General features: G+C 41.9%; 1 protein-coding gene across 2 annotated transcripts in view; it reads left to right on the plus strand.

The window, feature by feature from the left end:
- ARL15 (ADP ribosylation factor like GTPase 15) overlaps positions 1-14,907 on the plus strand; it is a 407,817-nt gene extending 392,910 nt beyond the window's left edge. The window contains exons 5-6 of one of the 2 annotated variants that reach the window (XM_043598617.1): positions 7,573-7,770; positions 14,633-14,907. In XM_043598617.1, coding sequence (XP_043454552.1) covers positions 7,573-7,725 — 153 coding nt within the window. In that variant the 3' untranslated portion in view covers positions 7,726-7,770; positions 14,633-14,907. Of the gene's footprint in view, positions 1-7,572; positions 10,284-14,632 lie in introns of those variants that run through there. The other variant, XM_043598609.1, reaches the window with a different exon arrangement.
- The last annotated feature ends 1,617 nt before the right edge of the window (positions 14,908-16,524 follow it).

Consider the following 16,524-nt stretch of genomic DNA (forward strand, 5'->3'; position numbering starts at 1 on the left):
TGCTGTTAGGAGATCTCCACCCAAAAGAGACCCAGGCTGAACACAGAGGGGTAAAAATATGACTTTATGACCCTTCTCTAGTCTAATCCCTTGTGCTAGACTACAGTCCAAAGCATCTGAAATTATAAGTGGAGCCCGGCCAGGTTGGGAAAGCCAACTTCTCTGGCCCCCTAAAGTATGAGCCAAAATGGGGAAGAGGTGGCCATCCCAAGGCCTGGAAAGCCAGCCACGCAGGCCTCTCCCAGGCATTCCTTGTACCCCTGCTGGACAAACTGGGAAGCTGCTTTCGCCAGGGATTGTCTTTTTTTTTTTTTTTTTAAAGGGCCAAATAGTAAATATTCTAGACTTTGTGGAATATACTATCTCTGTAGCAGTTACTCAACTTTTTGCCATTGTGGCGTGAAAGCAGCCATAGATAAGTGAGTAAGCATGGCCATGTTCCAATAAAACTTTATTTGCCTGGGGGCGCCTGGGTGGTGCAGTCGGTTAAGCGTCCGACTTCAGCCAGGTCACGATCTCGAGGTCCTAGAGTTCGAGCCCCGCGTCGGGCTCTGGGCTGATGGCTCAGAGCCTGGAGCCTGTTTCCGATTCTGTGTCTCCCTCTCTCTCTGCCCCTCCCCCGTTCATGCTCTGTCTCTCTCTGTCCCAAAAATAAAAATAAACGTTGAAAAAAAAAATTTTTTTTTTAAATAAAAAAAAAACTTTATTTGCCTGGGTGCTAGGAGGACAGCCAACAGTGGCTACTGTAACTAAGGTCCCTTCTACTTTTAAAGTTTCTTCGACATTAAGGCTTCCCCTTGAGGTGATAGGGAGACATCAGCTGGGTCTAAAAATATGAATGTTTATACGCTGATTCTTTCTTCTTGTGGATGGAGGCACTGTGGGTTGGAAGCAGAAGTTGGAGCAAAGGCCTGCATACAGGAATCACTCAGGAGCCTCGGGAGGGCCAAGTAGAATCACTGGAATAGAGGAAATACTCTACAGGGATACTGGCTGTCTTTCATTGGCCCCCAAAGACAGGAAGCATCCATAATCCATACCTCATTTCTGCCTCTCAACAGTGGTTGTCTGATAAGCTTTTTGGATAGGACAATAAAACAAACCTTCTAGGCATATCAAAAAGAGAAAATAGATATAACTTGTTCCATAATTGTAGGTTAGCAGATTAAGCAAAAAATAGGAACGCTTTTCAGATTTTAACTCCTACCACCAAAGCAATGGGGTCATTATATTCAACTCTCCTGGGACATGCTAACTTCTCCCGTGCAATGGAAGGCTGGGTTTCTATATAATTATTGTCACAAAATATAACATGTTCTACACATCAGAGATTACTGATTGGGCAAGAAGACTTCTCGTAAGGGCAGGGCTCAGTCACAGGTCATGACCTGCAGGCATTTGTCTGGTTTTTAATTATTCCAAGGTCAAGTAGGCTGCACTTTGATTAAGAAAGAAGCGATCTTCCTGGAACTACACTTTATGTTGCACCTAGTGTTCTTGAAATCTATCATCCATGATAGATTTGCACTTCCAAAGTAATGCTGTGGTATTGGTTAAGATCAGAGTGCTGTTTTCTGGCCCCTATTAGTGCTCAGTAAAAAGGAAACAGTATCTGTTCTGTGTTGTAATATCTTAGGGACTATGGCAAATTGGTTTTACCTGTATTATTTATTTCTGCCTTTAATGACATATCTAATACCTTTCTAAGGATTTCAAAATCCCGCAAGTAGTACAATGAAAAGGGGAACAGCTGGCACTGCTCTCTCTAGACTAACCTTTCTTTGAACAAGCTGCCAAGAATGCACTCTGAAGAATCTTAATGATGCCCTGCCACTTTATCTCCAGACTCCATCCTGGAGCCACGGCGTGGGCAAAGTTCTCTCTGACTTTGGTGGAGGTTACCAAGTTAAGCCTACTCTGTGAGCTTCTGCAATTAAGGCCGCAAAACGAAGACCCCTTTGCAAACTCACACACGAGATGCACATACTTGTGTGTGCTGGAAAGTGCTTGACAACTGACTCCCTGGAAGGAAAAACATCTTAGTTTGTGGCGCTTGCGGATTTCCGTGGTGTAAATAGTTCAAACCCTGGCCAGTTTCATGACTCGTACGATTCGACATCCTCGTACCTCGAGGTGGAAAGAGAAGGCGCACGGTCAGCATTTCAATACAAATGTTTCCACCAGTGTGACATGTTACTACAGTAGGTGCTTCTGCTCTGGTGATGAAAGTGAGGACTCGGGTAAAGACGATGCAAGTTCTGCTCCCTTTTTGACCATCATGGACAGTCTCCTACCAAATTTCACAGTTCATTCAGGCTCTCTTACCATCCTGTTCATCGGAACCCTGGAGTAAATTTATCATCCAGACCATATTTTTACCAAAGAGGTGAAAAACCAAAATGAACCTGTCCCCAAAAAACATTCATATTATTCGTATAGTTATTTGAAAAAATACAAGCTATGTGATGGACATGTTGTGCACTTACAAAGACAAGAAAGCTATAGTGGCTCTTCTTGGTCAAGATAGTTACAGAGTCGCATTCTCTTGCATTGTGCCCGTGCTTGCCTGTCAGATCCCTCTGCCTAGCAGATCCACACTGCAACTCTTCTTGCTGGCCCGCTGAAGTTTGCTTGTGATCCTCACCCAGTGTCCCTACTGTCTTGTCTTACCTGCTGACTGATCAGTTTGAAAGGAGCTGAAGGGGTGCCTAGGTGGCTCAGTTGGTTAAGTGTCCAACTTCGGCTCAGGTCACGATCTCACCGATCTTGGGTTCGAGCCCCGCATCAGGCTCTGTGCAGATAGCTCAGAGCCTGGATCCTGCTTTGGATTCTGTGTCTCCCTCTCTCTGCCCTTCCCCTGCTCACGCTTGCTCTCTGTCTCTGTCTCTCTCTCTCAAAAATAAATAAACATTAAAAAAAAAACGAAAGGAGCTGAAGATGTCAGCCTGGTCTCCTTCATGAGACTGATTCCTTTTCTAGAGGTGAAGAAAGAATGTGCCTTTATTTCTAAAGTGTGTTTGAACATTCTTCTACTGAGATACTTCTTTTTCAAATTGACTTACGTGGCCTAAGACTTATCCTAATGCTCCTGTCTCTCTTTATGGGAATCAGTTGCTTTTCTTCCAGCTGAGGTATAATCAGGATGCTATGAATGAGTGAAAAAGCATATTTGGTTAACTGTACAGTATTAAGCAGTCTTTTGTGGGCACTGAAAAGCCAGGGGCAGAGGGGCTGGTAATCTCACGAATACCAATGATGAGGACAGCCCCCTCTTCAGGCTGCTATTTCTGTTTTCGGTTTGACAGTATTCTGCTCTAATCAGTGGAACCCCACACATTGGCCAGTGGGATGCTGGCACAGGTGGCTCGTGAAATCACGCTCATGCTGCCTACACACACGCACCAGTCTCGTTCAGAAGTGGTGGTTCAATGGGAAAGGTGGGAAGCCAACCTTGGGGATGCACATTTTCAAAGCTCCTTACATTGATCTTCCCCCTACTGCAACCCACCACAGCCACCCTCAAGTCAAAAGGGGTCCGTTATAATCTGCTAGTTTTTCCCAGGAGGAATATATGTGTTGTGTGTAGGTGGGGATCTAGAGAAGTGCAGGCAGAACAGATGTCCAGCTTCTATAGAAGATATCTTCTACCTCTAGCCTCAGACAGGGCAAGAGACACCTGCGTTAACAGGAACAGGACCACCTCAGGGGGAGTCCTGGACATAGGAGGGGGTGGGGCATGTTTAGTTATAGCGATGACTGATTGGTGCTAATCGCATTGAGGTCACTAGAACTAGGGGTGATGTTTTCGAGGATGCACAACATAGTCCCACGCAGTAAAGAATCGTCACATGCCCTAACCCCTTTTTTAATGTCTTACAACATAATCGTGTGGGTCAAAGCACTGTTTATAAATATCTGAGCTTAGAACTTAACTCTGTCACATAAAAACCCTAAGTCATCCCTTTTGGACTGTTCTCTCCCCTGATCCCCAGAGAGTTTAAAGGAAAATGAGGCCAACTCTGGGCACACACTACTTACATGCTTTAACAACAAAAATAGGAAAAACAAGCAGTTTATTATTATAAATAAAATGAGTCTTGCAGACTTTTCAAAGGAAAGACCTATCATTGCAGTTCAGAAACTGTTTACATGACGTCTAGAAATTTAGTCACAACAAGTTTGCAAGAATTAAAATAAAATTGTTGCTTGTGAAATCAGGGCAAGAAAGGAAAATCAATGAGTATCGTCAGAGAACCCCATTGGAGGTCCTGCAATTAGGAAAGGATTATTATTTCTCTACTCAAAGAAACATAAAGGACATCTCCTACCCAATGAGGCAGTCTCCTGTACTGTGTAATTGTCTCAGGTCTCACAGCTGCTGCAAACGTGAACAGCCATGTGATGGTGCTGAGTTGTCTCTTACATTAGGACTTTACAATAAATGCGGTGTGTGAATCACAGAATGCAGTAACACACATCACCCCGCAGTGGCATGAGTGAAGAAGGGCTGGGATGACATAGCTAAAAGAGGTTGGCTACTTATGGTGGCTTTGTTTTCCTATCTCTAGGGTGGACACATGGCCGCTAACAAATGCCCACTCCCTGTGGCTGACCCGAAAATAGCCAACTGACTGCAGGTTGCCAGGCAGCAGTTTCCCATGTCATTGCCCCAAGTGCCATCGCTAGAAGCCAATGTGAAAGTCTCCTCTTCTTGCAATTTCCAGTGAACAATAATATCCAAGCAGCTGATTAAGTATTCAGAATACGGGATTTATGTGGGTCCAACCTAAACACCTCTCTTTAAACATCAGCGTAGGGAAGGACAAAAAAAGCCATGGTGGACAAGTCAAATGTGCCTGTAACTTGTGTCTTAATAATACAGAGGACGGGAAAAGTTCGAGTTAGAGCCTGAGGTCTCCATCTTCCCCCTCCCTTCTATTATCTGCTTTGTTTTTAGAAACATGAAACTCAGGGTAATGAAAAGCTATGTTCCGGCAGCAAACAGTCACTCACTGTCCTTGAATCTCACTGAAATGCCAGACTTGTTTTAAAATTGATATTATAAGTGTAGGGTGGTGTGGAATCATTTGGATACCAGTCGGGGGAATATGGCAGGGTCAGATACCCACTTAGGTTACAGATCTGAAAATCTCGGGTTACACAGCCATATTTGTCAGCTTAACACCATCAGGCTCCTTTATCTGGTGACCACCCTGTAATCGAACCTTCCATTTCCTTCTCATGTTTCATATTCAGCAGGAACAACTTCTGAAGCGTAACTACCTTCAGACATCTTTATTATCTTCCAAGTGTGCCTACGCAATCGTCTATATTCTCAGTTGCCTGGAAACCAACCTAATGTCTACCTAAATCCTTATTGGTGTTTTTGTTTTTGTTTTTGTTTTGTCTGGTCTATATTGCAAAATATCACAACTTGTATTCGGTGATTACTTAAATCTAGCATTGTTTTCAAATTAGCTGTTACTATGCCACCAGGATCAGTTCTGTGAATTTTTAAATGAACCATTTGAAGGAAGTATTCTTTGTAACATATATTTACTGTGTTAGTCTTTTTCTTTATTTAAATATTGTTGAGTTTCCTGCCACCAGTCCCTTTCTCCATTATTAGCAATACTTAAAGTGCTGCCCCTTTAGATTTGAGGTTATGAAATGTGACAAGCAGAAAACTTCTTCACGTACCAGATCTTGGATGTTACGTGTTGTCTGCCCCTCTTGATGGGAGGCGTTATTGATCAAACACTGAATTGCATTGTAAGCGTTCGGTAGTGCAATCTGAAGCCCCACTTTGTGGGAGAAGCAGGCAGACTGACATCTCTGATTGTAAACTCTTCAGAGCAGCCGGCTCCTCCTTCAAGCCTTAGACGTAAACATGCTCCCCACCTGTCCCCCCTGCCAGCTCTTCTCTCCCCCTGCTGGTGGATGGCCTCCCGTGGTGGGGGTAGAGCTGGTCTAGTGCTGGTTGTTGCACAAGCAATTTCAGATTCTCTTGGAAGTAAGTTGTTTTCAGTGCTGTAAAGAAAAGAAAGTGAAAGAATGGACCTTACATTTTCTGTAAGGGAGAACCCTCTTAACACGATTTGTAAAATACCTTGGGCAAAAGCTGTTCTGAAGTCATACACCCATTTTCTGCTCTGAGATGAGATTTTCATTACTTTTCAGAATCAAAATTAATGAGAGTCCTTCCATTGTCACAGGCTTTTTTTTTTTAGTAGTAATATTTATTATTAATTTGCAGACTATTTAAAGAAGGACTGTGGGGACACACTTGAACTGTAGAATGTTAGCACAATTGTGCTTCCTAAGTTAGCATAAAAATGTAGTATTTCTTACGGGTATCTTCCTGCTCACATGAAAAAAAAATGTACACATATTTTAATACCACTTTGGGTGATGTACGTCTGCTATAGTCTGATACTTACAATGACAAAGGCAAAATTAAACCACATTTGGGAATAGCATATGGTTGAGGCACTTTGTTTTTCTAGGTCGAGTATTGATTACGGTAAGACCTTAGAATTTTCCGCTGCACGTGGGATTTAATGAAATTTGTTGACCAAGAATGTCTTTGAACATTGGTTGTTCTGATGTTGCCACTCACTGTATTCTATGTTATATAAACATCACTGGGCTATAAATAGGGTGTCCTGTTCTTGTGTGGTGTAGTGTGGGGAGGGGAGGGGAGCCTTATGAACTTTGTACTTTATCATACCCTTTAAGAGATCATCAATTCTTCTGGAAGACATAACAATTTGATATTCCTTCACAGTCAGAAATTAGTAGTCCTGGATGCTATTAGTATCCTAGCCAGTCTACTTTAAGAATGACTTATGACTGGATATTAATCAAACAGGTTTTTAAGATAGCCAATTCTCCGCCCACATACCAGTTATAAGGTCTTGATTTTTACCTCCCTGAAAATTCAGGACTAGGAGAAGAAAAAGCTGGGAGACTTTATGTATGTAGGTATACGTGTACAAGTTTGTGCGCGCTCTCTCTCTCTCTCTTTCTATCCTCTTGCCTAAAAAATGCTTTCCCAGGTCTCAAAAATAGATACTAGAAGTTTAAGGGAGGGAGAGAAAAGATTACTTAAATTATAATTTTGTTGTGTATGTGTTCGATAAAATAATTGAGTCTTCAGTAATCGATATGGTATATACTAAATTCTCACCAGTTTTAGTAAGTTAGCAAGAGGATGGCAGTGAAAGTTGCTCTGCCTGACTTATTTCGATTGAATTGATTCTTTTGGTGTGTGCAGCGTATTTTGCCCTGTGCGATGGTACATGTAATTCATCAGACCTCCCATGCTGGTAAATGTGTGGGTGAGACGGTGGCTTGCAAGCAGGTCAGTCACCCCTAAAGAAAACAGTCCTGGGTCACAACATATAACCCACATTATAACAACAGCTGCGGATGGAGTTCTAGAGAGTCCTAAACATCACCGTTCATATAAGTTCTCCTTGAAATCCCTCCCATGATTCATCACTATCAAAATTTTGGAATAAGAAAGGTTCTGATATAACTAATAACATATTTATGTTTTCCCCCCTTAAGGTCAAAAAATATTTTGAACTTGAACCACTTGCACGTGGAAAACGCTGGATTCTGCAGCCCTGCTCTCTGGATGACATGGATGCACTGAAAGACAGCTTCTCTCAGCTGATAAATTTGTTAGAAGAAAAAGACCATGAAGCTGTAAGAATGTGAAATCTGGCAAAGAACACGGGTTCCCAAAGGCCTTGAACCTATCGTGTTAGTTTCTCATTTTAGTTTTATTTTGGTATCAAGACTTTAATGGCTTCAGTATCTATTTTCCTCTAGTTATCTCAGACTCCCATCTCTCTATTAAAGTGAATATTCTATAAATCAGGTGAATTATCATTGGCATTAACGTCAAGTACACACTACTGAGAGAGAATTTATTCTCTGTTTACCACTAATTATCTTCACTGCATGTCTCTTCCTTCTGTTATTCTAAGCAGTTCTTCTATACTCTGTGCTAAAATGGATGGAATTTGTGGCTCACAGAGATCAAATCCCTTATGAAGGACTCAGGGAGACTCCGAACTTTGACTTGTTTTCCCTGGGTTTGGGGGTAGAGTGTTATGTGACTGGGGCTCCTCATAATAATATGTCTGTTGTTTCGGGTTTTTATTTTATCTTACCATGTTTTATTTTTTAGTGTTTTGTATACAGGCCTTATAGATTATGAGAGAAAAATGAGCACCAAAAATTTCAATTCATCACCTTATCAGAGAGGAATATCCTGCCAGGGTAAAATTAACTTGGAAGAACTTAAAGACAAGATGCATCATTTCCGTGATTACATCTGAAGTCTCACTCCCCTTTTAAGAGGAAGACTTTTAGTTTTTGAGAAGAGAGGGAATTTAGGCACAACGCACGTGTCATTGATTACTTTTTCATCAAGTCCTCAAATATTTTTCTAATGGAAAGACTCCCCTGCGTAAAGTCAGGCTACAACATAATATAGGTATCTTTTTTCTAAAAAATCTGAAGTGTCTGATTGAAAGAAAGAAAATAATTTTTAAAATGACAGATGCAATTTTTAAAAACAGCCGAGTGAAGTATACAGTGGCTAGGGTTTAAGCTGGCGCGGATTTGACAAAGATAACAGAGACAGAATCCCTATATTCATCCATTAAGTGCTAATGGAGTTTAACGGAGTCGCTTATTGTCTCCAACTAGTAATGAAAGGTCTATCAGTATTCCTATTATAAACCTCTATTTTCAGGGGTTTCAATGTGCCCTTAAAAATGTGCTGGGGCTGCAGCAAATCATTTTAGGGCCTAGATTCAGTCTTTGGAACTCATTTTATTTTTTTCATTTAATTTAAATGATAAGATTGTAGCGATAAAGGTGCAGTTTTACTGAGGTTTGCACCTTTGACCTTTTCTAAATCAAGAATAATCTATGGACATTGAAGTTTATGGATGTAATACTCTTTGGCACATTTTGTAGATTTTTGACCACTTAAAATGCAAAATGGCCAAATGATACAAATGTGCTCCTTTCACCTGAGCAATAAAAACACGTTTGTAATTTTTAGGTAGCATAGACCGGTTCTCAAATACCACAGACCCACACTGTATTACAGGGTGATGTCATACCTTGTAATTCTCCAGAAGATAGACATCGCTCAACTATAGCTTTTGTGGTTTAATCTCGTAGGTGGACTTTAATGAAATCATTCCCTTTGAAACATCGAACACTTCTTTAAGCTTTTTTTTTTTTCTTCCCATGGAACAGATCCAAAAAGATTCATATTCAGTCTTGTCTCCAGCATCCTTGAATATTTTTACACTGTGTAATGCGTGAGCAGCACAAAACTTTTATTCCGATGACCAGTGACACAATTCCTGCGTTCGTTCTGTTCTGTCGTGCTCACGTTCTGTGACAAATAAATGATGATTAGGCATTGCTTTCTCTGCAAGTTCATTAAATGTAGAATGTTGTCTTTTTAAGATACTGTGGCTGAGTGCTCCTAAGCCATCTGTTAAATGACTTCCCGTTGTCTGTGTGTGTGTGTGTGTTCATGTGTGCGCCAGTGATGGGCTTCTTCTCAGACCCACGACTGTCTGCAGTGTCTCAGCCGTCAGAATGAAAACATTATCAATCAGTACCCAACAACAGCTGTTTTTGACAAGTTTCTGTCTGACGCCTAATGCTTTACAACTGTCAATAAGGCTCCTTCTTTGTCTGGCAGTTCGGCGCTCGCTGTGTTGCTGCTTCCGTGCGGCATCCTGTCCTTGTAACCCTAGAATTGGCCGTGTTTTTGGAAATCCACTTGTGGGGGGAGGGGGTTTGGACGGGCGAGTGTGGGTGGGTGGCGGGTGGCGGGTGTGCGTGTACATCTATTCCTACTTTCCTGTAAAGTGCCACAGGTGTGTTAGTTTGCATATTCCAATATTATATAGGAAAAACAGTCTGTTATGTATTTCCTCACTTAGCTTCTTGTTATATTTATGGAAGTCACCCGTTTTTGTACCTTCTGAGCTAAAGCAGTTGCCTTTTTGTAATGGCAATTAATTTATACGACAAAACTTTGTATCTACTGTAGTTTATAGTCTCGGTTGCTAATTAACTGCCACATCGCCCTGTCTTTCTATTTTCAAAGATCTGTATCTATCCTTAGAGGTTAACAGATTCATGTGGACAATTGCCAGACAAGAAGACCTTGTATTGTCCGTGATTTATATATGATTTCCACTATTCTTCAAATGAAAATAAACGCTGAGTAGAATTGATGTTTTCAGACTGACTCCTTTCAAGCTTTTAGCATTTGGGAGTCGCAGATTTCTGTTTACATTTGTGTTGCCTGTTTAAGTCTTCAAAATAAGTTCTGCTGCTCTTGGGTCAAAACAAATGATTAATTCACATTTCCTTTGAAGCCATTGTGAAAACTTTAAAAGACGGAAAAAAAAAAAAAGCAAGTGTCTTTTCCAGTTGGTTTGTCTTCAGCGATTTACTTTCATGGGAGCTGTTCCTTCAGAATGAGTGAGCAGGGTGGAGATGTTAATGCAAAGTGTCATCTTTCAGTCAAAGCATCAGTTTATAATATTTGCTGTAAGAGCAACGTTCTGAGAGGGACTGGGACGATGAACTATTTCCTTCAGTGGTGATTGCTGCCCTGAGGAAATAAATATTTTTAAGCGACTTGAGGAAATGCTGTGTATTTACAGGTCCATCCTTAAGAACGGGAGTGCTCTGTAAAAGAGAAAGAGTGAGAAAGAAAAATAAAAAAGATAGATGGATGGAAGAAGAGAGAGAAAGAAAAAGAAAAAAAAAGTACATGATAGAAGAGGAAAAATTCAAACCCCAGCTCACGTTGCATTATCCCAACACATCCTTTGACTACCCACAACCCTTCACTTCTCAGCTGGGATTCAACCTGGCATTCCTAGTTCCGTTTGCAAGGTAGGCGATTAGTGGTTATCAAGTTCCGAAGCATCTCAGACCTTTCCAAGCAAATGTGGACAGAACTATAAAATTTTGAAGCAAATGGGTTTTCTTAATGTCCAGATGGGATATTCAGACTCGAGTGGAAATCTCATAGATTCATGCCTGGCTTCATCCTCTTTATAATTTTAGAGTGCATTTTCATTAACCTTCTGACCTACTGGTGCAAACAGAAAGGAAAAAGTATGTGGAGGGGGACGGGGAAGTGGGAGTTGCCCTTTGGGAGCCCTCATTTTCATTGAGTTTGGGAGGGAGGATCTGTCTTTGTTATGCAGAAACTTCAGGAGAATATAGATTCCCTGCCTCTCTTTTCCCCTACCCTAGGTTCTGGAGATCTGAAGTCCGTGCTGTGAAATGCATTATCACATCATGTTGGGAATTCCTGGCTCCCAAGGGTTCACAACTTTTGGCCCCCTCTGAGTCAGCATGATTAAATGATTTGCATCTCGGGGCTAAATGTTTTCCAACTCAGATGCACCGAGTGACTGATGAGCCGGCACCCTACGCCACCCCACCCCCTTGCTCTGATTTAGGAACATGAAAAGGAGCCCGTGTAATTCCCAGAAGCCTCAGATGAGATACCCGTTTCTCCTCCCCTTTCCCATTCTCTTTAAATTAAAACCTAAATGAGAAACCTACGGTTTCATCCAAGCTGGAAATTCTGACTTCTCATCCTGGGGGGGGGGGGGGGGGTCATCTGTTTGTGACAAACTCTTCATAAAGTGACTTTCTGTGAAACCAAAGAAGTTAAAAGTCGCTAAGAAGAATCTCTCCAGCATATGCCTTGGCTAGCATCCTTCTTTAATTACAACAAGGTGAAGTAAAAAGTCCGTGATTTTTCTTTCCGATTTTCTGTATATCCCCATGTTGCCTTCCATCTCTGCTTTCTTGGCATGCTCTGCTCGCCAGATGCTGGTTTGGAAAAGCCACCTATGCTGTTCTTGGGCTTCTTGCCCCCACCCTTTCATGTTCCCCTCAGATCAGATGGGAGTTGCCATGGGACACTATGAATAATACTTTTTATAAGGAAATACTTCAACCTTTGTGGTTTAAAGCAGCCTCGCTTACCATAAATCGTGTTGTGAGGTCACTGGTGCCCTGTTCGGAGAATAAGGAAAGGGACTCCTCAGTTTTGTGCCTTGCTAGGTTCAGCCTGGCTTGTGGCGCATTGCGACTCCGGACACCTCACTGCTCTAGCAGACGTTTCTACGGACCAACCTGGGAATGGCCATCAAATAGCACTTAAAGGATCTTCCGGCAAACTACAAAGAATGATTCATTCTTTTTTCCCCTTTTCTTATTCGACAATCTCTCCCTCTAATTCTGATGCCCTCAAAATATTCCACACACATGTTTCAGCCCGGTTCGTTCTAGGGGCAACCCTCCAACCGTGGAGGTCCTTTGGCAGTGTTGTCCCCAGAGAGGAAAGCCTGGCTCGAGTGCATGAGAACAGCGCGCACACTGGCAGTGAAAATAAGCCTTTTAATAAGCATCGCGGTCCCCAGTGTCCCTTATTTCCCTATTTCCTCGTGGGGTATTCCTCGTGGGAGGTGGGCAAGTTGGTCGTTTCAAACAAGCCTCAGATTCCTTACATCCCAGGCAACCCTTCCTTGTAGGTGTGAAATTCGGCCTAAAATGCCACAACCTCCTCTGACAAGTGATTCATTGAGACAAAGGCTGGAGCTCCAGCATCAAACAGATGTCAGACAAAACACCAAATGCCTATAAATGATTGCTCTGCAGGCAGTGGAATGGCTGGAAGGCCTGGCCTGATGATGCACTCCATGTCTGGACAAGCTTGCAGAAGACACAGCGGTGGGGAGGGGGCAGGGGAGCTGTGTGTAAATGGAGTCTGTGAAGAAGGCTGTTTCTGGAGACAGAAGTGAAACTACTACGAGTCTCACCTAAGAGGCTCATGTAGACAAGAATGATTTCTGGCTGGTTTGTGCATAATAGATGTAAAGGTCAATTAGAAAAATGCATGTCAAGGGCACCCTGCAGGCCAGACCGGTATGATACGATGTTAAATCATTAGACATATAAATATCAGAGTAAATTAAAAATGAGAAGATTTGGTTGGAACGGAAACTGCTCAGCGAAAGGCAGAGACAGGAATGCAAACAGTGAGTCTGGCTGTCATTCTCTATAATCTGGAGCAAGTCAGTCTCGGCTCTGGCCTTCTCCACTTGTTTTACAACTTTCTAGACACGGGGCGGATCAACCCAACGCTTTTATTAAGCAGCTTCAACAGGATTCTTTCAGACGACAGCTTGTCAAGAGTCAACTTAACCACTGTCCCTTTTACAGGTTTTATGTCACAGTTGGAACTTTTGGTTTCAATAAATTTAAGGGGTTCGATGAAACCCCCTGGTATGTTTTTGTTGAACACCTACTCTGTACCAGGCATCATATTAGATTCTTGGGATACAGCAGTAAATAGGACAGACTTGGTCCCTGCCTTTGTAGGGCTCTAATTCCTAGAACATTGGTTAAGCTGGGTTATTTCTACGACCCTAGAGAATTTTTGTATTTGGGGGGGCTTTGGTAATGTTAACATTGCAATGTGAATCTCTAGATTTTTAAATGTCTTTTCTTGGTCCTAATTCTTGGTTTTCAGCCCTCCTAATTTAAAATGGTCTTTGAATGTGATTTAGTCTCTTTTGAGACCATTAATAAAACTAGAAATCTAAAACACAACAGAAAAGTCTTTGCCTCTTTTTAGCATCTGTCTCAGTAGAATTCTGTAGAAATAGCCCCTTTTATTCGGGGTGGGGGGGTTGTGGGTTGTTTGTTTGTTTGTTTGTTTTTCGCTTTTACTGCGGCAACAACAAAGCATGTGTCTAGCACACAAAAGTGCTTCCAAAGTGCAAAACCAAACTCTGTCACCGTACTGTTCTTTTCATCTCCTCTACATCCAAAGGGCTTTTCCTTCTTCTCTGGAAATAGCCTGGTCTCATCATTCTGTCTGTTGATCTGACAAATGATCTGTATTTGAAATGTTGAATTTTAAATCTCTAAGGGCAAACTTCTAATGCTCCGGGAGTCTCTTGTGGTTTTTTTCCCCCACCAAATAGTGAAAGCTGCTGCGTAAAAAAGCATGCCACAATTCACATGCCCAGACAGAGGCAGTAACCTGTGAGCTATATAACCCCCTGGCTTTTTTAACTAGTCAGCTGTGAGTTTCAACTGGATTTCAGGAGGCTTGGCTGCTTTATTTTCCCCTCACTGAAAATTGGGAACCCGGAGAGACCCCTTTAAACCCGTTATTTATTCCAGGACAGGACTTGGGCATAGTAGATCTTTTAGCAAGAGTTAATACATTTTAGATTTTAGAACAGTCCTGCAAAATTCATACCAACACCATTCTCATTTCCTGAACACTTAAAGCCTCTACTGTTCCCTCCTCACCAGCCCTGAGCCCCACCATAGATTTGCCTTCAGAGAACTGCAACACATCCCCCTACAGCTTAGTGGCCTGGGTTCCAGGTAGGATCACAAAATAAACTGAAACAAACCCTATTCCTTCCATTCTGTTTGTTAATTTCAAATCATCCCAAATTTTTAGGTGAGCTAGCAGGATCCAATCAAGTCACGTAATACCAGAGATTAACTGTGTGGTTTAATTTATACTTTGCAGTTCTTCCCCTAATGAAATCGTGGATCTGGACAATGATCATCAGCATCTACTAACATCCCAAAGAAGGAAACAACCAGGCATTATATGCTTCCTGACTAAAGTATACAATCACCTACGAGGTGCTCTTGCCAAAAAAAAAAAAAAAAAAAAAATTGAACCTGAGTCTGATCAAGCCTCTAGATCTAAGTACTAATTTGCAGAAAACACAGGAACAGAGATGTATGTTAAACAACATGCAGAGTTGCAGTAATTAAAATCCAGATTGTTGTGGGTCACCTGGGTGGCTCAGTCGCTTAAGTGTCTGACTTCAGCTCAGGTCATGATCTCACTGCTCGTGGGGTTCAGGCCCACATTGGGCTCTGTGCTGACAGCTCGGAGCTTGGAGCCTGCTTCGGATTCTGTCTCTGTCTCTGCCCCTCCCCTGTTCGCTCGCTCACTCTCAAATATAAAATGTAAAAAAAAAATTTTTTAATCCAGATTATTGGAATCTTGACTGGATAAATGAATTGGTTTCTTAAATGGCAGGAAGGAAAGAAGAAATAGGACAAGGAAGCCTATAGATTAACAACCTCTTAAGAGCCCTACAGAGCATCTGCCTGGTTCAGTCGGTACAGCAGGTGACTCTTCATATCAGGGTTGTGAATTCAAGCCCCACTATGGGTATGGAGCCTACTTTAAAAAAAAAAAAGTCTTAAGAGCTCTGTCAAACCATTGCAGAGTGTGGACCTTATCTGGAGTCTGATTCAAACTACCAAAATGAAAAGAGTGAAATTTGGGATAAGTGGAGGCATTTAAGCACTTACTGAATATTTTATGAATTAAGTAATCCTTGATTACTAGGATACTTTAATCCTTGGTGTGATAATGGAATTGTGGTTGTATATTTTGTATGAAAGGAGCCCTTATCCATTGGTGACACAAAGGTGTTTATGGGTGAAATATTAGGCTGCTTGAGACTTATTTCAAAATAATTAGGTAGAGAACAGAAGAACTTGTATAGATGAAACAAGACTGCCTGTGTGTGACAACTGTCGAAGCCAGTGATGATGACATTCACAATAACTTGTTGTCTGCCTCTGAATGTATAACTGCATTTTCTCCAAGAAAAAGTTTCTGAAAGAGAGAAAGAAGGAAAAGAGAAAGTGAAGCGGGGGGGGGGGGGGGAGGGGAGCCACAGAATAGGAGACACCTGTAATATAAAACCAAGTCTGTTGCCAGAGTAGATTCAGAGCTGCTCAAATCAGTAAAAAGAAAAAAGCAATCAACTTAATGGAAGGCACTTCACAAAGGAAGATATCCAACTGGCCAATAACTTTATTAATAGGTTGATATAAATAGATGCCAGGGGCGCCTGGGTGGCTCAGTCGGTTAAACATCTGACTCTTGATTTGAGCTCAGGACGTGATCTCACAGTGATGAGATGGAGTCCCGAGTCTGGCTCCAAGCTGAGGGTGGAGCCTGCTTGGGAGTCTCTCTCTCTCTCTCTCTCTCTCTCTCTCTCTGCCCCTCCTGCTAGCACTCTCTGTCAAAATAAATAGATAAAAAATTTTTTTAAAAAAATAGGCGCTACCACCAGGTAGCACTACATACTCACCAGAATAGCTAAAATGAAAGGCCATACCAAGAAGAAGTAAGAGAAAAGTAAGTATCAGTCTGGCATATTCCTCACCCCTGAAAATTTCTGTCCTAACTCCAAGCGGGAAGTTTGTAGCACAATGAGTGATTCCACAGTTTGGGAGCAACCAGAACTGGTTTAGAGTTTGACTGCACTCTTTGCTAGTCACATGACACTGGACAGATCATTTAGTTGTGTTTCGGTTTCTTGTCTGCAGTGGAGACAATATACCCACTTCAAAGGGTTATCAAGGTTAGAAAAAAATCATGCATGTAAG

The sequence above is a fragment of the Prionailurus bengalensis genome, chromosome A1 (genome assembly GCF_016509475.1).
Source record: "Prionailurus bengalensis isolate Pbe53 chromosome A1, Fcat_Pben_1.1_paternal_pri, whole genome shotgun sequence".
In the NCBI taxonomy this organism is placed as follows: domain Eukaryota; kingdom Metazoa; phylum Chordata; class Mammalia; order Carnivora; family Felidae; genus Prionailurus; species Prionailurus bengalensis.